This window comes from Eptesicus fuscus, chromosome 20, assembly GCF_027574615.1.
Source record: "Eptesicus fuscus isolate TK198812 chromosome 20, DD_ASM_mEF_20220401, whole genome shotgun sequence".
NCBI lineage: Eukaryota > Metazoa > Chordata > Mammalia > Chiroptera > Vespertilionidae > Eptesicus > Eptesicus fuscus.
The window spans coordinates 8,726,891-8,750,867 of NC_072492.1; the positions used below are offsets into that span (position 1 = coordinate 8,726,891).

Consider the following 23,977-nt stretch of genomic DNA (forward strand, 5'->3'; position numbering starts at 1 on the left):
AGCAGCTGAGCCTACAACCCAGCTCCCTGATTAGGATGCAGTCTCAAAGAGTAAAAGGAGATAATGGATGTAAAGCCCCACGTTCGGCGTTGGGTGCACAGGGACCCCAGATGCATTTGAGTGCTTGTGATTATGTTTGTTTCAGAAACTAGAGCACAGTGTACGGTGGATGCGCTTGGTGGGGTTCTCACGGGGCCCTTGGAATATCATCGATGTAGAGTTTTATCGATCTGCATGACAGGCCAGCATCTGTAGTGTGACATTTCGTCTCCTCCTTTAGGGCCCCAGAGTCCTGCAGCCATGGCTGCCGCCGACCAGGAGATGGCTGCTTTTGGGGAGGCTGCTCCTTACCTCCGAAAGTCTGAAAAGGAGCGCATTGAGGCCCAGAATAGGCCCTTTGATGCCAAGACATCTGTCTTTGTGGCGGAGCCCAAGGAGTCCTTTGTCAAAGGGACTATCCAGAGCAGAGAGGCAGGGAAAGTGACCGTGAAGACTGAAGCGGGAGCGGTGAGTTGAGTCCCCGGAGCTGACATTTAATTGACTTTTTTGTTTGGTCACTCAGTTGACATAAAGTTATCTTTTCTGTTCACCAGACTCTGACAGTGAAAGATGACCAAGTGTACCCCATGAACCCTCCCAAATACGACAAGATCGAGGACATGGCCATGATGACCCACTTGCATGAGCCCGCTGTGCTGTACAACCTCAAAGAGCGCTATGCAGCCTGGATGATCTACGTGAGTGCCCCCACCCGAGTGGTCATCACCTGGGCCCCAGTCCATTGCTCTCACTGTAGTACAAATGAGTCACAGATAGTGACACATGGTGCTTTCACGAGTAGTGTAACTAGTTAAAAGGTTCACTATTGCTATTGGAAGGCACAAGCCAACAGCTGGCACTGTATCCTATCTTCTCATCCCAAGCTGGGCATGGCCATTGTCCACACACTGAGTTTGCAGCAGATCCTTTAAACAAATCTTGGAGCAGCCGCTCATATCTCAACCACAGGCCTACATTTCAACCCTCCCTTGTTCCAGCAGCAAAATCATCCAGAAATAAAAGATAAACTTATGTTATAGCACTTAAACATAATGCCTTTAAAGACCAAATTTCACTCATTTTCATTACTCCTAAATAACAGCAAGGTGTCTGTGCCTTTTCAACCCTTCTATGTGAAATGCCTTGATGAAACCTTCCCAGCTTCCCAGGAAGAGTTGCATTTTCTGTCCCTGCAATAACACTGACCATGTTTTTTGACCATCTATGACTTCCTCAAGGAACATAATCTGATTTATGCTTCATTCCTGGTGCCTCACAGACACCTGACCTATACTACACACTCAGTACGGATTTCCAGCTGAAGTCATGTTACACTGTCTTTGGTATAGGTTAATCAGTGCTGATGTTCAGCTGGACACACTCCGCAAACTAACCTGGTGTTCAGTCAGCATCCATTCTTACTGGGGGGTGCCTGTCCTGATCAGTTGTCAAAGATTTGAAAGTCATCCTATCATAATCATGATGCATTTACATCATTCTGTGTTTGGTTTAATTATTTACCTTTTTAAATGCCTGTAATATATTGTCTTAAGAAGATTTAGCCTATTTCACCTAACCATTCCTGTATTGTTGGGTGCTTAGGTTGTGTCCAAATTTATGTTTTTATGAATTTTAACTATCTTAGTTGTTATAAAAGAAATATATCTTTCTTTCCTAAAATACAGTAAAAATGTCTCATATTACACATAAAAAATCTTTTTGGAGCCTCTGCTATGTGAAATTCACTGATAAATTCCAGCGGGAATAAATTTAAATTGTGGTCCCTTCCCTCAAAAAGTTTGCTGTCCTATTGTTGAACCTTCTAACTAGTTTTCATGCTGAAGTCTTAAAGAAGAATGGCATCAGCATTTTACTTAAGTGCTCCTTTTAGTTAAAGTTCATTTAATAAGTGAATTGTATAAATAATGGAAAAGGCCTTTGAGTAGTTATTCTTTCTTATTCCCTTGCACAGACCTACTCAGGACTCTTCTGTGTCACCGTCAACCCCTACAAGTGGCTGCCGGTGTATAACCCCGAGGTGGTGGCTGCCTACCGAGGCAAAAAGCGCCAGGAGGCCCCGCCCCACATCTTCTCCATCTCTGACAACGCCTATCAGTTCATGCTGACTGGTGAGCTGAATGCTATAATGTGCATCTTTTTAGAGCAGAACCGTAGGAGGAAAAAGCTCTAACATCTCAACACACTCTTTGAGATGATCCCCTTCAGTTGAGGTTGATGTGTTTGTGAGAGAGACGGTCCAGCAAGGAGAGAGCATAAAAGATGACTTGCAATCCCTACTATCCCATAATTGCTAATGATCCCTTAAACTTCTGAAAATCAACAGATGTTGGCCATAGTTGGATAATTAACTTTTGAATAACTCAGACACTAAATGAGCTTGAGCAAAAACATGAACATATCCATATATGTAATCACACACACACACACACACACACACACACACACACACACACACGTTTCTATTACCAAGAGTTAAAAAACAGTAGAGTAAAATTTGCCTCTCTGGTCTTATCCTCATATCTACAATTAGGACTAATGAACAGACTCTTTACATTAAGGATGGCATAAATGCTATTGCCCTTCTCCTAGAACCAACACAAACGCATTCCAGATTGTAAGGTGTTTCTGGTATAAAAACAGTTATACCATGAATCTTCTTCCTAGAATATTGTCTCAGCTAGACCACTTCTTAGTACTTACACCTTGGGGAAAGGGCTTAGAGAATTCCTCTTTAGGTAGAGTAAAACATGAAAACTAACTTTTACCTTTCCCTAAAAGAAATGACCAAAGCCATGATTACTTCCAAAGTTACCATGTTTACTATATTCCTTTTCACAAGCTAAAATATCTTTAACACCTATTTTTCATTACTTCTTCTACCTATAATAAATAAGTCAATAACTTGTCATCTAAATCCAAGTGAAGACCCAAGCCCACTTTTGAGGTGTGTTTAGTGGTAGAGTATTTAAAAAGTCTGGTGCTTCCCAGGAGTGCTCTGTTTAAATGGTTAAATGTATGATAAATTGGGTGGGAGGTGAGGGGTGCCCTACAGAGAAAAAGAGAAGAAACTGAAAAAGGGAATAGACCTCAAGCCCATCAAGCCCTAGGGATAGCTGAAAATAACACTAAGGTCATTCCATTTTACTTTACTTGCCAGTTACAAATATGTGAGAGAAGAGTATTAAATGACTATAATTTCTCTTTTGTAGACCGAGAGAATCAGTCAATCCTGATCACGTAAGTAGATTTATGCTCTCTTATCTTGGCTGATAGCTGCCAGCTTTGGGACCTCTTTTGACTTAGTTACTTTTTGACAGCGGAGAATCTGGTGCAGGGAAGACTGTGAACACCAAGCGTGTCATCCAGTACTTTGCAACAATTGCAGTTACTGGGGACAAGAAGAAGGAGGAACCTACTTCTGGCAAAATGCAGGTGAGTCCAATACTCTAAGTCACAGTCAAGACAGTCGAGGTCTCAGGAAGTGGGGAGCCTCAGATGTGAGCACTGCGCTTGCCTTTGCAGGGGACACTGGAAGATCAAATCATCAGTGCCAACCCCCTGCTGGAGGCCTTTGGCAATGCCAAGACCGTGAGGAATGACAACTCTTCTCGCTTTGTAAGTGTCTTGGTCACAGAGGGGTTTTCTTGGCCTTTAAATGCCAGAGAAAGCATGTCTGAATTATCATTTCAATCTCATCTTTCTTGTGTGCTTCAAGCTTTTCACATAACATCTTTTTTACTTGCAAGGGTAAATTCATCAGGATCCATTTTAGTACCACGGGGAAACTGGCTTCTGCTGATATTGAAACATGTGAGTAACAGAACCCCCTAAATAGAATCCAGGAATGATGGCTTGAGGGGAATATCATGCAGCTCCTGACAAGCCTGGAGCCTGTTTAATACCATTCTTCTGCCAAACGTGCCCACAGTTAATGCCAGTCTTACCCAGAGTCCATAGTGTGTTTTAGCCACATCAGTTGTGAGCTAGTGATTCTGTAGGAACTGCCAGGAGCTGTTAGGCTTGTCTGAATTATTTCAGCCTCAGAATTGATTTCAAATTTTTCTAAGAAAAAAAAAATTAACACTATGAGTTGAGTATGTGCAATTACTTCCAAGTCTGAGCCTGGACAAATTTCACTTTTAGTATTCCCTTTATTATAAAGTGAGAACAGACTCTGGGGAGGAGAGGTTATCAAGAATCTATTATATTTCATGCATCAGGCATCTTCTGTATGAGAGATGAATATGCCTGGGCCAGCATGCTTTAGTTTCTTTCTAGAGATGGTAAGAGTAACTGCCATTGTAGAGCTGTATTATGTGGTACCTCATGGGAACATTCAGCTGAAATCTCAAGGGGCCAATAAAATATAACTGATGACCATAAATGCCAAATCACTCCAGGAACTTTACAATTTCCCTCCAATCTAATATCTACTTTCCATTGCAGATCTTCTGGAGAAGTCCAGAGTTACTTTCCAGCTAAAGGCGGAAAGAAGTTATCATATTTTTTATCAGATCATGTCTAACAAGAAACCAGATCTGATTGGTAAGAAAGATCTTAAACTCACAGATGTAAGTTAATCTTTTTTATTAACAACTTGTAATGTACAATTTATCTCCTGAACTCTATGTACCCAGAAATGCTCCTGATCACCACAAACCCATATGACTATGCCTTTGTCAGTCAAGGGGAGATCACAGTCCCCAGCATTGATGACCAAGAAGAGTTGATGGCCACGGATGTAAGTTACACATGCAGTTTTTATAAAACTACATTATGCATGGGAATGACAATAGCAACCTACTGTAGGTGTGTCGTAAGGCTATAGTATAAATTCTCCTAAATAAGTTAGTCTTTCCTCTCCTAATCGTTATCCTCTCATTTCTCCCGGTAGAGTGCCATTGACATCCTGGGCTTCACTGCTGATGAAAGAGTTTCCATCTATAAGCTCACAGGGGCAGTAATGCATTATGGGAACATGAAATTCAAGCAAAAGCAGCGTGAGGAGCAAGCTGAGCCAGATGGCACTGAAGGTATAAAATGTAGCTACATCTGGGTTTAACAGGAGAATCTAGGCAAAAAAGCCCATTCCAAACTCATGTCTCCTTTACAACTGAGCTTCTGATGGGACACACAGAAATGTACTCCTGCACAGACTTCCTATAGTGATTCACACTCCATGAATGGTGGGTCATGTTGGGTACCTGAATTGTGTCTCTACAGTTGCTGACAAGGCAGCCTATCTCCAGGGTCTGAACTCTGCTGACCTGCTCAAAGCCCTCTGCTACCCTAGGGTCAAGGTCGGCAATGAGTACGTCACCAAAGGCCAGACTGTAGAGCAGGTAGGTGCACAATTCAAATGCACTGTCAGGGATGCAAGAATGTTACAGTCCTCTAATAACCTCAATATGTCTTTGTCTTTCAAGGTGATCAATGCAGTGGGTGCTCTGGCCAAAGCCGTCTATGAGAAGATGTTCCTGTGGATGGTCACCCGCATCAACCAGCAGCTGGACACCAAGCAGCCCAGGCAGTACTTCATCGGGGTCTTGGACATCGCTGGCTTTGAGATCTTTGATGTGAGTTGTGAGCTGGTTGGTTATTGGGATTTTATCTAAAGGCAATGGAAATATCAATAGGAAGAAATTTGTGAATATAATAACTTTTTCTTAAGTTGTCAAAAAATTATGCTAAGACTTAAAAGAGTGTGATTGGGCTCATCATTTACTACAGTGGCAATTTTACTTTTATGAGAAATAATGCCCTTGCTGACAACTCTTTAACTTGCTCCATGACCCAAAGGGTGTTAGACACCAGCATGGTATAGTGTCAGGGGGCACTCTAAAAATCCGACAAGGCAAAATGAGCTTAACTTATGCAACTCATAATATGCCCTGAATATATGGTAGAAAAATAATTCAGAAAAACTTAGGCAGATAATAAGGGCTGAGAAAAGGTTAGCAATTTAGAGTAAGTATCAAGAAACTCAATGCAGCTCTCACCACTTTGGCTCAGTGGATTGAGCGTCGGCCTGCAGATTGAAGGGTCCAGGGTTTGATTCTGGCCAAGGGCACATGCAGGAGGCAGCCAACCAATGATTCTCTCTCATCATAGATGTATCTATCTCTCTCTCCCTCTCCCTTCCTCTCTGAAATCAATAAAAATATATATTAAAAAAAACCCAAACTCATCACAATTAACTTTTAATTCTCATTAATGTAATATCATGGGATAAAGATTCATATGTGAATATGAAATACATCTTTCTGGCTTATAGTTTTGAAGAAGTTCATATTTTTCTTTCAAATTCTTAAAGTAAAACTTGGGCATTGCAGATAATATGGAAGATCTAGGAAAAGGATTCCACATTAATTCCACTATTTATATCTAGCTAATGTTAATGTTTTGGTATTTAATAAAATACAAGTGTGAGTTAACATAATGTACATAATATTTGGCATCTTGATTTTTATTTCAATTCAGATTAAAGAAGAATGTGGGTGGCAATCATTGCTCACTGTAATGCTGACCAGGATGATGTACAGACAGCAGAAATCCTCTCTGCCAGCTGCCAATGGCTCACACATTAGCTTTTAAATGAGTCAATAGAAAATGTAAAAGTTAATGGGAATAAACATGAATGATTAAGTAGGAATTCAGGAAAATACCTGAGTAGACTTATGCAAGTGCAGGAAAGTGTATGAACAATGATTTAGGATTGTGCATAAATGGTAGAAGAGAAAACATTGAACTTCACAGGCCCCCAATGGTTTTTAAAGGCTATTTGACATATATTTTTAAATTAAAAAGCCCTATATGTAAAAAGAGGAAAGTAAACACATTTATTTATTTAGTTCAACAGCCTGGAGCAGCTGTGCATCAACTTCACCAACGAGAAACTGCAACAGTTTTTCAACCACCACATGTTCGTGCTGGAGCAGGAGGAGTACAAGAAGGAAGGCATCGAGTGGGAGTTCATTGACTTCGGGATGGACCTGGCTGCCTGCATCGAGCTCATCGAGAAGGTCTTTTTTACATTTCAGAAACCATATTTTCTGGCAATTAAATTATTCATTGCATCTTATTTTAATTCCATGCACAGAGAAAAATGTTTAAATAGAATTATAACTGTGTGTGGTCTGCTTCTAGCCCATGGGCATCTTCTCCATCCTGGAAGAGGAGTGCATGTTCCCCAAGGCCACGGACACCTCCTTCAAGAACAAGCTGTATGAGCAGCATCTTGGAAAGTCCAACAACTTCCAGAAGCCCAAGGTTGTCAAAGGCAAGGTTGAGGCCCACTTCTCGCTGGTGCACTACGCGGGCACCGTGGACTACAACATTACCGGCTGGCTTGACAAGAACAAGGACCCCTTGAATGAGACCGTGGTCGGCCTGTACCAGAAGTCTTCACTGAAAACTTTAGCTTTCCTCTTCTCTGGGGCTCAAACTGCTGAAGCAGGTACTGCTAAAAAAATCTAACACTTTCTCTGGGTGTTACAAAATGTGGTGCTAGATTGAGGCTGGTGATCTCAGAGCCCTCGCAGAATTGCTGGGCCAAACCCATTGTGTCTCCACGTTTTGAGTAAGGAGGCTGTGTTGTAATTGTACCCCTGTGGCTCCCTCCAGCACTGACAGAGGCCTATTGCAAAGGGCCAGAGAGGAACTGCCAGGATCTCAACCATAGCAAAATCTCAGCTTCCATTATTCTCTCCTGCTTCTCCCTCCACATTTGCTGGATATTGAGTATCTGGGGATATTTAAGGCAATATAATGACAAACTTCTGCCTCTCAATTCTAGCTTCTATTGATGATTTTTAAATTATAGTGTCCCTAAGTGTCCTAATATTGAGGATTCCTTCTCTATACAGTGAGACAAATGTCCTTTATTTCATTTCCCAGTGATGAAATAAAATTACAGAAAAGTGGTTGCAAACATGGTTGGCATATACGATTCATTCGAGTCCAACAGACAAGAAATGTTCACTTCAGCACAAAAATCAGCAAATAGGCAAGAAATAGCCCTGTTGATTCAAAATTGTATTTGAATGATATCTTTTCTTATTCTTTCTCCAGAGGCAGCTGGTGGTGGCAAGAAAGGTGGTAAGAAGAAGGGCTCTTCTTTCCAGACGGTGTCTGCCCTTTTCAGAGTAAGAAAAACTGTTCTTGACACTCCCCAGCTACTTTAGGAATCTGTTAAAATCAAAGGGTCTTCTTTTCACAAGTGTTCAGAAAAGGGCTGACATTAACTAGTGACATGTGTTAATCTAACTTTGGAGAGAAGAGCTTTAAATTGCTCAGAAATTTTTAGCTTATCTTTCATGTTAAGTCAAATAATAAACAATATTTTATAAAACTTAATACTCTTTAATTCATAATTTAATTGAGTCATAAACATAAGCAATGGAATGTACTCAGAGACAAAATAATCAGTAAGACTAGTTAAAATCTAACAGCTAGCCTATAAGCAAGGTAATACCGTATCCTTGTTCTTAATCTGGTCACTTCTCAATTATAACTGGCAGAATTGTTCCCTTTATAAAAAATATTTATGCCCTAAACATTGATATAATTGGAAATGGGAAACCATATTTATAAGAAAAAAAGTCCAAATGTGGTGTAGGCTTGTATTTTCTTATTTGGAAAACCATGGGGTTTAGAAGAGAGTGTGACCATCTAATATGGGAAGGCAATGGCCTTGTGAATGTATATGGGTGACCAGGGGTTAGAAAGACAGACAGTACTTGTCTACAATAAAAAGAATCATGTGTCATATTCTTTATGTGTGCAACTCTTGGCCACTCAAGTGGAGAAGGAAGTACTCAAGCAGAAATTGCATCTCAGGAGAAGCATGTCAAGGTGTTACCTTAAGTGAAAATGCTGCATGTAGGTCATTGAACTCCACCATAGACACTGATTTTATAGTCATCATCAAAATGCTTAGTCTACAGGCTGAGATAACAGGGTTTTTCCTGACATTACAGGAGAATTTGAACAAGCTGATGACCAACCTCAGGAGCACCCATCCCCATTTTGTGCGGTGTATCATCCCCAATGAAACAAAAACTCCTGGTAAGAAGTTCTAGAATGAAGGCACAATGCATGATGGCCATACCTCCTTTTAAACAAACTCTTCAATGAATAAATATGTATTTTTAGGGGCCATGGAGCATGAACTTGTCCTGCATCAGCTGAGGTGTAATGGTGTGCTGGAAGGCATCCGTATCTGTAGGAAAGGATTCCCAAGCAGAATCATTTACGCAGACTTCAAACAGAGGTCAGATTCTCCTAAATGGTGCATCTTAAAGTTTAGCATAAATATATTTAATTCAGGCAAAACAGTTTAGTGAAAATATGCCTTTATTTGTTACAGTAATTTTCCACAAAAAGTAAAAAAGTATATGCCTCAAAACACCTTTAAAATAAAGACAGACTACATATTTAAGTACTCTGCAAACTTTTCATTGAATTTACCAAGCTTCTGGGTTAACTCATAGATGTATACATTAACTTCGATAATTATGAATACTATAATTTTTGAGTGCTTAATATGTTTGGATTATCTCATTTAGTGCTTATAAAAACTCAGCAGAGGAAGTACTACCAGGACCTCATTTTATAGACGAATAACCTGAGGCTAAAAGAAATTAAGTTACTTACCCAAAGTCACATGGTTATTAAGTGGTTGAGTTAGGAACTTGCTCATACATATATAGCTATCACTAAGTCGTTTTCTGTCACTTCTTTTGTATCTTCATCTTTTTCTTCATACACTAATTTCCTCGTGTTTTGCAGAATCATGTCACATTAACAGCCCCTCAGCTCCCTTTTCTCCTCCTTAGATAAGTCCATCTTGAGAATCAAATAAAAGGCAAAGTGGACAAGATGCTGAGTAACAGCTATAGGGAGTTGGTCTCTCCTATGTCTGGGTCTGGGGGAATTGACAGAGAACTCCAGTGTCCAAGACCTACAGCACTCCTATGTTTGATTTTCGGTGATTAGAACAGTTCCGTGTACCTAGAGTACTTTCTACCAGATTCCACATTAAACCTTGCTTTCTTAGACTCAGGATCTTAAAAAGCAAATGCATCTAGCAAGGATAACATGCTATATTTTATTAGTCATCTATACCTTAATGGGAATAAGATTATAGAACCCTTTCATGAGAACAAGGTCTGATGAGGCAGGAAGTTACAACTATGCAGGAAGGTAAAATGGAATAAGAATAGTCAATGCTAGATTGACTATCCATATATTCAATGTCCTTCCTGTGAACAAAATAGCATAATAAATTTTAAAACAGAAACTGATTGCTTAATGGATCATTTAATGCTTAGTTACTATTAGTATTATCAGTAAACCAAGTTTTTAAAAACGTTGTATGTACTTTAACAGATACAAGGTATTAAATGCAAGTGCTATCCCTGAAGGACAATTCATTGACAGCAAGAAGGCTTCTGAGAAGCTCCTTGCCTCCATTGACATTGACCACACTCAGTATAGATTTGGTCACACCAAGGTAAGTCTCTAAAGTCTACCTGACGCTATTCCTGTTGCTTTGAAGTTGATGTAAAATTTCTGATCTACAACTCTGCTCATGCACAGGTCTTTTTCAAAGCTGGTCTTCTGGGGCTCCTAGAGGAGATGCGAGATGACAAGCTGGCCCAGCTGATTACCCGAACCCAGGCCAGGTGCAGAGGGTTCTTGGCAAGAGTGGAGTACCAGAAGATGGTGGAGAGAAGGTATGTAAACATATTGTTTATTCATGTCTTCCTTCTTCAGAAACACATTTGAGGAGGCTTACAGTTAAGACTCAGATATGATAAGGTGACCAAAGTAATAAGGAATGAATCTGAGTCCTGCACTGAAGTGAAGAGATACATGTACCAGAAGACTTTAGGTAGAGATCATCACCGTGGAATTCATGCTGAATGTTTTGGGGAGATATAGATATAGATATAGATGATATAGATATAGATATAGATATAGATATAGATATAGGTATAGATATAGATATATAGATAAAAATTTACCAACAAGAGGAAATATACGAGTGAGTAAGCAGAGACAAAGTTTGCCCTAGCACTTGGTTCTAATATGAATTTATTGGGTGGATTACTAAATAAAACACATTGAACTGCATAGCAGACAGTATTTTCAACAGTGGTTTTATACAAGAAGACACATAAACAATTTCTTCCATCTGATTATTTCTATTATCAAACTATCATGATTTAAAATATTAAGGACATTTATCTGTGAAAATTTTCCCTTCAGTAAGCTAAGACAATATCACCAGGTATATAGTTTTCTAGTGATCAAATATGATACAGGGACAGAGTTTCAAGACTTAGATATCTCAAACTACAGGATGCATATGAATGGGACCCATAGTGAAAAATGCATTTTCTATTTGTCATATGTACACCCATACATATATGTATGTATGTGTAAATATATAATTTATATAAAACAAATTTTATTTCTACCACCTCTAGTTATGCTAATGTTTATTGTATTCTATTTAATTAAAAATAATAAGTATCAAGACCCTCTAGATATATATTTGGGCAGTTAATTGCCTAAATATGAGGATAATTAATTTTTTAAAAGTAATTTAGATGAAAATGAATGTGATATAGAGTAGAATGCAAAATTCATACAATATTAAAATATAAAACCAGAGATTTTCAAAGAAATTCTGTTTTTAATGAGCTTATTTATCCCATGTCTCACATCCCTCAGAAGCTAGTTTCCCTTCCCTGCTCCTACTGGTGTTCTCATAGAAAACTCTGAGAGCACTGAGACAGAACCACACTCCTCAAAGGGTGGTCCTTGGATCGGCATCATCAGCGTCTCTTGCAAACTTGATAAAAATACAAATGTTTAGGTTTCACTTCAGATCCTCTGAACCTGAATCTCTGGGGATAGAGTCCAGGAACCAATGTTTTAATAAGCCCTTTAGATGATTTTTGTGTACAGCCAAGTTTGAGAAGCACTGAATTAGAGAAATAAGTGATTAGCAAGTCCTTGACCAAAATCACAAAATCAATGTTTTTCATTGTGCTTTTGAAAATAGTTGAGAACACAGTGGGGCAGTACCCCAAACTCTCACTGCCAAGATTTCATCAGATTTTATCATCCATACAATATCCAATTTGCATGAGTCTACACTGATATTTCTGTGTCATTTCAGAGAAGCCCTTTTCTGCATCCAGTACAACGTCCGCTCCTTCATGAATGTCAAACACTGGCCCTGGATGAAGCTCTTCTTCAAGATCAAGCCCCTCCTCAAGAGTGCGGAGACCGAGAAAGAGATGGCCACCATGAAGGAAGAGTTCGAGAAGACCAAAGAAGAACTTGCCAAATCAGAGGCAAAAAGGAAGGAGCTTGAAGAAAAGATGGTGTCACTCTTGCAAGAGAAAAATGACTTGCAGCTCCAAGTTCAGTCTGTAAGTACTGGTATTATCCTGAGTACTGCTAATCAGGATACAAATGCTACAAATATGCTCACGAGTGACATTAAGTTGGGTAGTCAGCGTGAGAGACACATTGTAGGAAAAAGTGAAAGCATTCTGATTGTACTAATAAAGTCCAAATATTCCTTTATTGATCAATAAACACTTCCACACCAGCACCGGGGCAATGAGGTAGAACTGATGTAGAATGTTGTCTCCCATTTTGCAGTTTTATCAAACTATAGAATTTATGACTTATTTTCCTTTGAAGACATTTCTTGAAAGTGATTTTCATATAAAACTATCTCAAATAGAATATTAAGGGGAGGGTAGCATGGAGAGAGTGATTTTTTCTCTGAAAGTTTCAACTTTTAGATGTCCATGGATCATGAATCACAATACATCCAGCTGACAACTGCAGTATTCTGCATCAAATTTTATTGAATTGTTGCTTGTTATTGATCTCCCAAACTCAGACTCTCTCTCTAGACCACCTCCACAGTCAGTGCCCACCATGTCATACCCAGATTTCTGCAGCAGCACTGAGTTGCTCTGCCTGGAGCCAACTCTCTTTTCTTCCATCCAGCCTGCTCACTGCTCACTACTCACTCCTGAACCAATCCTTTTAGAACTGCTTCCATCAACTCTAATGCGTGATTTTTAAGACTGCCTTTCACTTGGTTTGAATTGAATTGGTCTGGCATAATTTATTCATCACAAAATCATATATTTTTCTTGTTAAGATTGTTCTCTTCAGTCAAGTTTTGGGGTGTAACAACTTCTTCTTCTAGATTACAGAAGGAAAAGGAGATGTTTTTCTTCCCCCACAATCTTCAAATCTTTCCTGAATTTTTTCTCTTGTCCTTTAAGAATTAGTAAGAATATTTCCTACACCACTATATGTACCACATGACTCCAAGGAGCACATTTTATTCTTTTATGTACTCAAAGGCTGATATGGAGGCTCACTGATAAATGTGCACATCAATTCCTCTCTCATTTCCTGTATATCCCCAAACTTTTTAACTGAAAACAGAGCAGGTTGCCAGGAATTTCTTGATTACTTTATGCCTCAGCTTGAATTTAGTGCATGATCAGGATCATCCTACAGTGTCACAAAGAGAAATAGTCTAGTAGCAGCTGCATCCTGAATGTCTCCTGATGGAATGCCTTCTCTCTTTCTGCTCCTTCCCCCAATAAATTGATTTCTAAAAATCAAATCCTACTCATCTGTTAAGACCCAACTTAAATTCCATTTCATTTACAAAACCATCTCTGATATAACTTTTCTGAACTCTTATGTCACTAATCACTTTCTGAATTAACGGTAGCTTTTAGGGGATAGGCTTTCTAACCTATTGTAGAATACAGTTGGCCCTTCATATCCATGGGTTCCTCATCTACAAATTTAACCAACTGTAAATTGAAAATATTAGGGAAAATGTTATATTATTGCTGACATGTACTATATAGACAGGCCTTTGATGATTGTGTTTCTACTGACATGTACAGACTTTTTGGTCATTATTGCCTAAATAATATAGTATATCAACTACTTATATAGCATTTACCTTATATCAGCAGTTTTATAAGTAATCTAGAGATGATATAAAGTCTATGGGAGGATATTTGTAGGTTATATGCAAATACTATGCCATTTTATATAGGTGACTTGAGCAACTGTGGATTTTGGCACCCATGAGGGGGTCCTGTAACCAATCCCTCAGGGATACCAAGGAACAAGTATATACTCTACTAAAGGCACAAGACAATAACCGATACATTTTGTTTTTTCCACAACGTGGAATATCCTGCATTGCACACAGCAGATGGTTCACAAAAGTTTAAATTAAAAGAATAACAGGAATTTATACTGTTATCATTGAAAATACTTCATTCTTTCTTCTCAATTTTGATTTTGTTCCCAAATCAAGGAAGCTGAAAGCTTGGCTGATGCAGAGGAAAGATGTGACCAGCTGATCAAAACCAAAATCCAGCTTGAAGCCAAAATCAAAGAGGTGACTGAGAGAGCCGAGGATGAGGAAGAGATCAATGCTGAGCTGACGGCCAAGAAGAGGAAACTGGAGGATGAATGTTCAGAACTGAAGAAAGACATTGATGACCTTGAGCTGACACTGGCCAAGGTTGAAAAGGAAAAGCATGCCACAGAGAACAAGGTATGAAATATATACAAGAAAAGTCTATGTTTTTATTACTTTTATGGAATACAAGCACAAAACTGAATTCACCAAAATATAGCATGTAATGCAAAGTATTTTTACTTCCTAAGGTGAAAAACCTCACAGAAGAGATGGCAGGCCTGGATGAAACCATCGCAAAGTTGACCAAGGAGAAGAAGGCCCTCCAAGAGGCCCACCAGCAGACGCTGGATGACCTGCAGGCAGAAGAGGACAAAGTCAACACCCTGACCAAATCTAAAATCAAGCTAGAGCAGCAAGTGGATGATGTAAGTCTAGGATTAACAAGAAAATATTCTTTTTTGAAAAAATGATAAACAAACCTTTTGATTCAACATTATTTATGTTTAGCTTGAAGGGTCCTTAGAGCAAGAAAAGAAACTTCGCATGGACCTAGAAAGGGCTAAGAGGAAACTTGAAGGTGACCTCAAGTTGGCCCAAGAGTCCATAATGGACATTGAAAATGAAAAACAACAACTTGATGAAAAGTTAAAAAAGTAAGTATAAAATAATTACTTATGAACTTGCTTCCAATAGTGGATATGGACTCAATTGTTATCTTTTGCTACTTTTCAAAAAGGAAAGAGTTTGAAATGACCAATCTGCAAAGCAAGATTGAAGATGAACAGGCCCTTGGGATGCAGCTGCAGAAGAAGATCAAGGAGTTACAGGTAAGTACCTGGTTTCCATCAGTGGAATTCAACATGATAAAATTACTAACACAAGCTAAGTTTGTGTTTTTCATCACTCCCAGGCCCGCATTGAGGAGCTGGAGGAGGAAATCGAGGCAGAGAGGGCCTCTAGGGCCAAAGCAGAGAAGCAGCGCTCTGACCTCTCCCGGGAACTGGAGGAGATCAGCGAGAGGCTGGAGGAAGCTGGTGGGGCAACGTCAGCTCAGATTGAGATGAACAAGAAGAGGGAGGCTGAGTTCCAGAAAATGCGCAGGGACCTGGAGGAGGCCACCCTGCAGCATGAAGCCACGGCAGCTGCTCTGAGGAAGAAGCACGCGGACAGTGTGGCTGAACTTGGGGAGCAGATAGACAATCTGCAGAGGGTCAAGCAGAAACTGGAGAAGGAGAAGAGTGAGATGAAGATGGAGATCGATGACCTCGCTAGTAATGTAGAAATAGTCTCTAAAGCCAAGGTACTACTGAGTCTGAAAAATTGGTTGTTAACAACAATAATCCTTTATGCACACATCATAAAGGCACAGGGTACTTTACACACATTATGTCAGTTGTTCTATGTAGTAATCTAGTAGTTTTGTAAGGAAGACATTAGTGTTTGTATCATTTCTACTGAACAGCTGAAGAAACTGAAATCAAAGAAGTTAAGCACATTGGCCCCATCATACCAATAATGAATAAAAGCATCAACTTTGAACATAGACCATCTGTATTCTCTAGGTCTCCAATTGAAGAACACAGGTCTCCAATACTCTCAATTATCCAATAAGCAACATAAAGGCAGTGAAATACTGAATACGCTTTTAGAAAATATACCAAAAATTCTTTAAAAAATCTTAAATTTAGACCATAATCATAAAAATTTTAATAATATTGAACATAGCTTCACAATTAGCTTTTTAAAAATCCCAATGTATATTTTCAACTTAGGACACCATAAAATATACTGTCTATATCATATTACATGTAAGAGAATTTGATTTATTTCATATATAAAAATAAATATTTTTCAGAAGAAATTGTAGCTACAGCTAAATTATGTTAAAATGTCTTCATTGACTCATTTGTGTTTGTCTCACACAGGGAAACCTAGAGAAAATGTGCCGCACTCTAGAGGACCAAGTGAGTGAACTGAAATCAAAGGAAGAAGAGCATCAGCGGCTGATCAATGACCTGACCGCCCAGAGGGGCCGCTTGCAGACTGAATCTGGTAACTCTCTCCTCTTCTATGCCGCCTAAGAGTGGAGGTGATGTAGTTAAAAACAACTGATTTGGTGATATGAAAACCTATTAAAAGCAACTGAGAGCGGGTGATTCACTGAACAGCTCAGACTCTCAAACTTCCAAGGTTGCATGGGGACAACGTTGGAGATAGATGCTTCAAAAGACTGCATTAAGTTCTGCTCCAGAGAGGCCTTGAGTATTTGGCCATCTTGAGAGGATGCGGGGTTAGGAAATACTCCAACGTGGGTCCAGAGCTTCTGTTTTAGACCAAGCTTCTTTTTATCTATATCACAGTGAACCAAATTCCTGAGGAGGGCAATGGATAACCCAGTCTCTAACAAGTCTTATAAAATGGGACGAGGTACAATTAGGCACATTAGCTCCCTTCTCTGAAAGTTATCAGCAGTAACATATAACCCTAAAAGAACAAATTATGGATAAAACAAAAATATTTAAGGTGTATTTATTCATTCCGATTAATATGTTTCACCATAAAAATCAGAAAAATTAACATTAAGCATGAAGATGTCAATAAATAATTCAATCATTTGAGCACTCAATTGGGGGGGAGTTAAAAGTTAAAATTTATTTCTAATATATACTTGCAAAAGTTTTCTTCACTTAAAAAAATGGTGCTATTTCTTTTGCCTATTAGGTGAATTTTCACGTCAGCTAGATGAAAAAGAAGCGATGGTGTCTCAGTTATCAAGGGGCAAACAAGCATATACTCAACAAATTGAGGAATTAAAGAGGCAACTTGAAGAGGAGATAAAAGTAACTATTATTATAAGACTAATTTCCCCCCATGATCTGACCCTAATTCGAGTGCATACATCAACTTCTAAAAGATTTTGAAATTTAATAATTAAACATTTAAATATCCAGTAAAATGAAGATGTAACTATTTCCACAGGCCAAGAACGCCCTGGCCCACGCCCTGCAGTCAGCCCGCCATGACTGTGACCTGCTGCGGGAACAGTATGAGGAGGAGCAGGAATCCAAGGCTGAATTACAGAGGGCGCTGTCCAAGGCCAACACTGAGGTTGCCCAGTGGAGGACCAAGTATGAGACGGACGCCATCCAGCGCACAGAGGAGCTGGAGGAGGCCAAGTATGTACACAGATATGAGAGAATGCACAAAATACTTTGCTTATTGAGTCAGAAAGATACAATCTTTGAAGAGTCCATGAATTAGCCCATAAATGTTCATTAATTAAGCTGCTATTTGCCAGGCATTGTCATGCCTTCTGTGAAGAATGAATAAAACAAACATGATTTTTGCCCTCTTCGTCTAAAATCTGGTTAAGGAAATAAAAAATGACAGATAATTAGGACTTACTGCTGTTAGTCAAGCACACAAGCTCATTGCTGCTTCAGGGCATTGCACTTGCTGGTCCCTCTGTCAGGAATACTCTACCCCAACCTCCCTCCAGCTCACACTGACTTCTTTTAGATTTTTACTCAAATGTAACCTCCTCTTCGGAGCCTTCCCTGACTACATAGAATAGTTGCTCACCACTTCCTCTCCTTTTTTTCCCTTCATTGCACTTATATCAGCATATGCTATTATGCATTTTCTCACTTGCTTATTGTTTCTCTCCCACTTGTTTGGAAGCTTCATGAGACAAGGACCTTTTTCTATCCTGTTCACTGCTGTGTACCCAGTGTCTTGTTCATAAAGGGAGCTCATCAATATCTGTCCAATGAATGAATGGATATTTTTAATATGAATATTTTTAATATGAAGTTTCCAATGCCTTTCAGTGTGGTAATAGTTCACAATTCTTGTTTTGGTTCACTTCTCTCTATAAATATGTGTAATCTTCAAGGAAGAAGTTGGCCCAGCGTCTGCAGGACGCCGAGGAACACGTAGAAGCTGTGAATGCCAAGTGTGCCTCCCTTGAGAAGACGAAGCAGAGGCTCCAGAATGAAGTGGAGGACCTCATGCTTGATGTGGAGAGAACTAATGCCGCCTGCGCAGCCCTGGACAAGAAGCAGAGGAACTTTGACAAGGTAATTTCTGCAGCAGCCCTTGCTCTCCACTAATTCCCTCCATCCTTTACAGCATGTAACCACTCTCGGTTTTTCAGATCCTGGCAGAATGGAAACAGAAGTATGAGGAAACCCATGCTGAACTTGAGGCCTCCCAGAAGGAGGCCCGCTCTCTTGGCACTGAGCTGTTCAAAATGAAGAATGCCTACGAGGAATCCCTGGATCAGCTAGAAACTTTGAAACGGGAGAACAAAAACTTGCAGCGTGAGTTCCTTTCACTCTCAGTGGTATTCATGCCTTGAAGGAACCTTTCTCTTATGTCCTCTGTCTGACCAAATCTCTACTGTCTTTTACCTCAACAACAGAGGAGATTTCTGACCTCACGGAGCAGATTGCAGAAGGAGGGAAACGTATCCATGAACTGGAGAAAATAAAGAAGCAAATTGAACAAGAAAAGGCCGAACTACAGGCTGCTTTAGAGGAAGCAGAGGTACAGGTCAAAGTGTGCATTACAAATAAATTCAGAAAAGAATTAGGCCCATCCACTACAGATTGAATAAAAAGATAAAAATCACAAGGTGTGCAGAAAAACTTCCAAATGTTTCCATTCCCCACTAATGTCACCCTTTTTGTCATTAAGGCATCTCTTGAACATGAAGAGGGAAAGATCCTGCGCATCCAGCTGGAGTTGAACCAGGTCAAGTCTGAAATTGACAGGAAAATTGCTGAAAAGGATGAGGAGATTGACCAACTGAAGAGAAACCACATTAGAGTGGTGGAGTCCATGCAGAGCTCGCTGGATGCTGAGATCAGGAGCAGGAATGATGCCATCAGGATCAAGAAGAAGATGGAGGGAGACCTTAATGAAATGGAAATCCAGCTGAACCATGCCAACCGCATGTCTGCTGAGGCCCTGAGGAACTACAGAAACACACAAGGCATTCTCAAGGTAAATGGGGTGAAGAGACGGCCCCGGTGCAGTTGGGGTGGCTGAAGCCCTGAGAACAAGATGTCTCAATGATCTTTCATCCCACAGGACACCCAGCTACACCTGGATGATGCTCTCCGGGGCCAGGAGGACCTGAAGGAGCAGCTGGCCATGGTTGAGCGCAGAGCCAACCTGCTGCAGGCTGAGATTGAGGAGCTGAGGGCCACTCTGGAGCAGACGGAGAGGAGCAGGAAAGTCGCAGAACAGGAGCTGCTGGATGCCAGTGAGCGTGTTCAGCTCCTGCACACCCAGGTGAGATTCAGCACAAAGAACTCGCCTTTAATAAATGTGTATATATCCCAGAAAATATAAGCTTAAATTTATATCTGACAGCCAAGTTTTATACTTCTACCAAATTTTCACTGTATTATTGAGAAGTCTTTTGCTCTTTTATTTTGCATAAGTTATTTTTTTTCTTCTTATAATATTCTAAGGCTACTCATGTTATTTTGTGTTAACATCTTTATTGACTCTAGTTATCAGTATTGACAGTTTTATTGTGGAGAAATGGAATGTTTGAATATCTGTTATAATTTTATGCCTGTGAATGGTCTCACTGGTAAATAGCAGTTATAAAATTATAGAGATATTTGCCCTAATTATGAACTATGTACTTGGAAATGCTGAATATTCTATAACATTTCTATTTTATTTAATTGTACTACATAGCAAAATAATATTGAAGGTCATTTGACTTACATATTTTTATCTGAATTTAAAAAAATAGCTACCACTAAGTTCTTAGATAACATGATAAAAAATGTATAACTTATTTTTAAATAGAACACCAGCCTGATCAACACCAAGAAGAAGCTGGAGACAGACATTACCCAAATACAAGCAGAGATGGAAGACATTGTCCAGGAAGCTCGCAACGCAGAAGAGAAGGCCAAGAAGGCCATCACTGATGTGAGCAGAGGGCAACGCAGTGGTGGTCAAATTTGAATCTTGATGTGCTATCTCAGCTCCCTCAACTGATTATGTTTTATTGCTAACCAGGCAGCCATGATGGCCGAGGAGCTGAAGAAGGAGCAGGACACCAGCGCCCACCTGGAGCGGATGAAGAAGAACCTGGAGCAGACGGTGAAGGACCTGCAGCACCGTCTGGATGAGGCTGAGCAGATGGCCCTGAAGGGCGGGAAGAAGCAGATCCAAAAACTGGAGGCCAGAGTGTGTATCTCAACATCTATTTCCATTTGCTCCCAATGCCTCATTGGATCACAGTTCTTAAGTGCCGATTTATTCACAGGTGCGTGAGCTGGAAGGAGAGGTTGAGAGTGAGCAGAAGCGTAATGTTGAAGCTGTCAAAGGTCTGCGCAAACATGAGAGGAGAGTGAAGGAACTCACTTACCAGGTACAGCAAGAATTTTTATCAACTAAGTTCTTCTCCATATATACGTGAAATACTCATATGCAATGATATAACCACCATGTTATTTAGAAGTAAAGTTCTACGCTTTTTATTCTTTCAGACGGAAGAAGATCGGAAAAATATTCTCAGGCTTCAAGATTTGGTAGATAAACTTCAGGCAAAGGTGAAATCTTACAAGAGACAAGCCGAGGAAGCTGTAAGTATCCTTAAGCTAGAAGGGAAGAGACAAGTCCCCTGGTTAAGAAAAGTTAATAAATAATTAGATTTACTACTCCTTATAGTAACTAAGCTATTTGCTTTATAGAGACTATGTCCTTCTTAAAAACTTTTGTGCATTAATAGCTTGATTTAAAAAGTAAATTTTCAATCCACAAAGAAATCTCAAAAAATTTCAAGACAGAAATAATACAGGCCACATTTTCTAAGCACAGCATGTAAAATTGTAAAGTGATGAGAGATACAAACAAAAATTCCCAAATGCTTAAACATTAAGAAGCTACGTTTCCTAAATATTTTGGGTTAAATCAGAAATCAAAAACATAATTACTGAATACTTATCCATTATAAATAATATTTCAAGGAAGATACTATTTTTTACAAACTTATAGAATATAGTCAAAGCTGTCCTTGGAGGACAAGTCATTGCTTCATATGCTTTTGTTATGAGTAAAAATAAAAACAAATGAACAAACCGGCAGTCCAATAAAGAAATTATAAATAATAAGAAGAAAAGTAAGAAGTACTAATAAAAATAAAGGTAGAAATTGATGAACAAGAGTGTGTTATATTCTAATTTGCTAATTTCAGTAATATCTGATAGTCTCTAAGGAGTTAATAAAAATATTAATAAAATAAATACACTTATATCTAGCTTAATTGAGGAAAAAGAGAAAAAAATACAAACTCTCAACATGAGAAATAAGAAAGTAGACAACCATACAAGTAGGTTTACATTTTTAAAATGTAAAATATAAACCTGTCAACGAAGTTGAAATCTAGAAGAAATTGGTGATTTTTATACAAGAACTTAAATTAGTAAGTTGGCTAAATAATTTATTTCAGAATTACTTCTGAAAATGAGCTCAGCTCCAGATAGTCTTTCAAAACTTCAAGTAACAGATAATCCCCAAGCTATGTTAGCCATTGCAGAGCATGGGAAAAGATGAAAAGATTCCCAAATTATTTTAAGAAGCTCACATAACCCTCATACCAAAACCTGTCCAAGAGAGAAAGAGGGGGGAAAACTGAAGGCAGTATTACTAATGAATATAATTATAGTAAAAATAAATTACTAAGCTGCAGAAACGCTTATTTAAAAAAATATTTTTATTGATTTCAGAGAGGAAGGGAGAGAGAGAAGAGATAGAAACATCAATGATGAGAGAGAATCACTGATGGCTGCCTCCTGCATGCCCCCTATTGGGGATTAAGCCTGCAACCCAGGCATGTGCACTGACTGGGAACCAAAGGTGACCTTCTGGTTCATAGGTCAACACTCAATCACTGAGCCATGCCGGCAAGGCTAAAACTCTTACTTTATTCAAGATATTGTCCATTAGTGATTAAATAGGTTCAATTCTTATAATGAAAGGAATATTTAATATTAGGGAATCTCTCAATAGAATTATTACATCCAGAAAAGGAGGAAAAAAAAGTGAGTGATTGTATTAAAATGTGACAAATATATCATGAAATTCAACATTTTTTCAAGTTAAAGAAACTTAAGAAATTCATCCTTGCCCTAGCTGGTTTGGCTCAGTGGATAGAGTGTCCATCAAGGGCACATACCTCAGTTGCAGGCTCAATCCCGTCCTGGTTGGGGCACGTGCAGTAGGCAACCAATCAATGTGTGTATGTTTCTCTCTCTGTCTCTCCCCCTCCCTTCCACTCTCTCTAAAAATCAATGGAAAGATATCCTTGGGTGAGGATTAACAAAAACATATAGAGAAATTCATCCTTGCTCTGGTCAGTGTGACTCAGTTTGCTGGACATTGTTCCATGCACCAAAAGGTTGCCTGTTTTGATTCTTGGTCAAGGCACATGATGGGTTGTGAGCTCGATCCCCAGTAGGGGTCATGCAGGAGGCAGCTGATAGATGTTCTGCTCACACATGGATGTTTCTCTCTCTCTAAAAAATATATTTTTAAAGAAATTCATTCTTAATATGATAAAGAATATCTAACTCGTGCAAACAGTCATCTTATAGCAAGCATTAGCAAGCACGACAATATTCTTGCCTCCTCCTCTGCTCTTAAACTTTTTCTTGCTCTACTTGTGGAATGTATCTTTTAATACATTTTGGTTGCAAAAATATCGATGTTATTATTTATGATACCAAATCCCAAAAAAATCATAAAGTTAATTTCAATGATATGCAGAATCCAGAAGGTAAGACAATCATGTTTCTTGTTGAGTATTTTAATTTCTTTGTAGATGCCAAGTCTGTTCTCCCCTTAGGCTTATACAGTCTAGAAAGATGCACAGTATGGGTTCCTTACAATTCCATTTTTATTCTCAGGAGGAACAATCCAATACAAATCTATCTAAATTCCGCAAGCTCCAGCACGAGCTGGAGGAGGCCGAGGAGCGGGCTGACATCGCTGAGTCCCAGGTTAACAAGCTGCGGGTGAAGAGCCGCGAGGTTCACACAAAAATCATAAATGAAGAGTGATTGTGCCCTGATGTTATGGAATGACTGAAGAGAAGCACAAAATGTGAAATCTTTGGTCATGTCTATCTGTAATTTTGTTTATTCCACCCTACTGCAACGGAAATAAAAGCATAGGGTGCTTTGCAAACAATATCCTTAGACTGGTCTTTTCTCTCTCTCCTAAATCGATGTCAAAGCTTGAATAATCACAAGGCTATCAAACAATACCATTCAATGTGCCACTAAGAAGTAGTTATGTATTTACTTTTATTTTAGGTCTATAGTAATACTTTAAAACTATAAAGTTGTCACTAATTAGGGAAGCCATTTCTGATGAACAGAAATCTGGAAGTTC

General features: G+C 39.2%; 1 protein-coding gene and 1 long non-coding RNA gene across 4 annotated transcripts in view; one reads left to right on the forward strand and one right to left on the reverse strand.

Moving 5' to 3' along the window:
• Positions 1-300: 300 nt before the first annotated feature.
• LOC103296853 (myosin-2) lies at positions 301-23,643 on the forward strand. 2 transcript variants are annotated; one of them, XM_008153449.3, is made up of 38 exons: positions 301-507; positions 594-737; positions 2,012-2,168; positions 3,270-3,297; positions 3,378-3,492; positions 3,583-3,675; positions 3,807-3,870; positions 4,507-4,605; positions 4,698-4,801; positions 4,955-5,093; positions 5,284-5,402; positions 5,487-5,636; positions 6,912-7,082; positions 7,207-7,516; positions 8,131-8,204; positions 9,039-9,126; positions 9,214-9,331; positions 10,450-10,573; positions 10,660-10,796; positions 12,251-12,506; positions 14,447-14,689; positions 14,803-14,979; positions 15,062-15,207; positions 15,291-15,381; positions 15,465-15,854; positions 16,480-16,606; positions 17,276-17,394; positions 17,534-17,730; positions 18,450-18,633; positions 18,711-18,876; positions 18,978-19,102; positions 19,253-19,561; positions 19,649-19,852; positions 20,384-20,509; positions 20,600-20,770; positions 20,850-20,954; positions 21,073-21,168; positions 23,491-23,643. In XM_008153449.3, exons 1-38 carry the CDS (start codon positions 301-303, stop codon positions 23,641-23,643), a joined length of 5,826 nt encoding a protein of 1,941 aa, XP_008151671.2. The 2 variants fall into 2 exon arrangements, with proteins under 2 accessions (XP_008151671.2, XP_054565804.1); XM_054709829.1 differs by having other exon boundaries at positions 8,137-8,204.
• LOC129147482 (uncharacterized) overlaps positions 5,555-23,977 on the reverse strand; it is a 122,250-nt gene continuing 103,827 nt past the window's right edge. The window contains exon 4 of one of the 2 annotated variants that reach the window (XR_008554849.1): positions 5,555-5,671. This is a non-coding gene — a long non-coding RNA (uncharacterized LOC129147482). Of the gene's footprint in view, positions 5,672-20,957; positions 21,184-23,977 lie in introns of those variants that run through there. The other variant, XR_008554848.1, reaches the window with a different exon arrangement.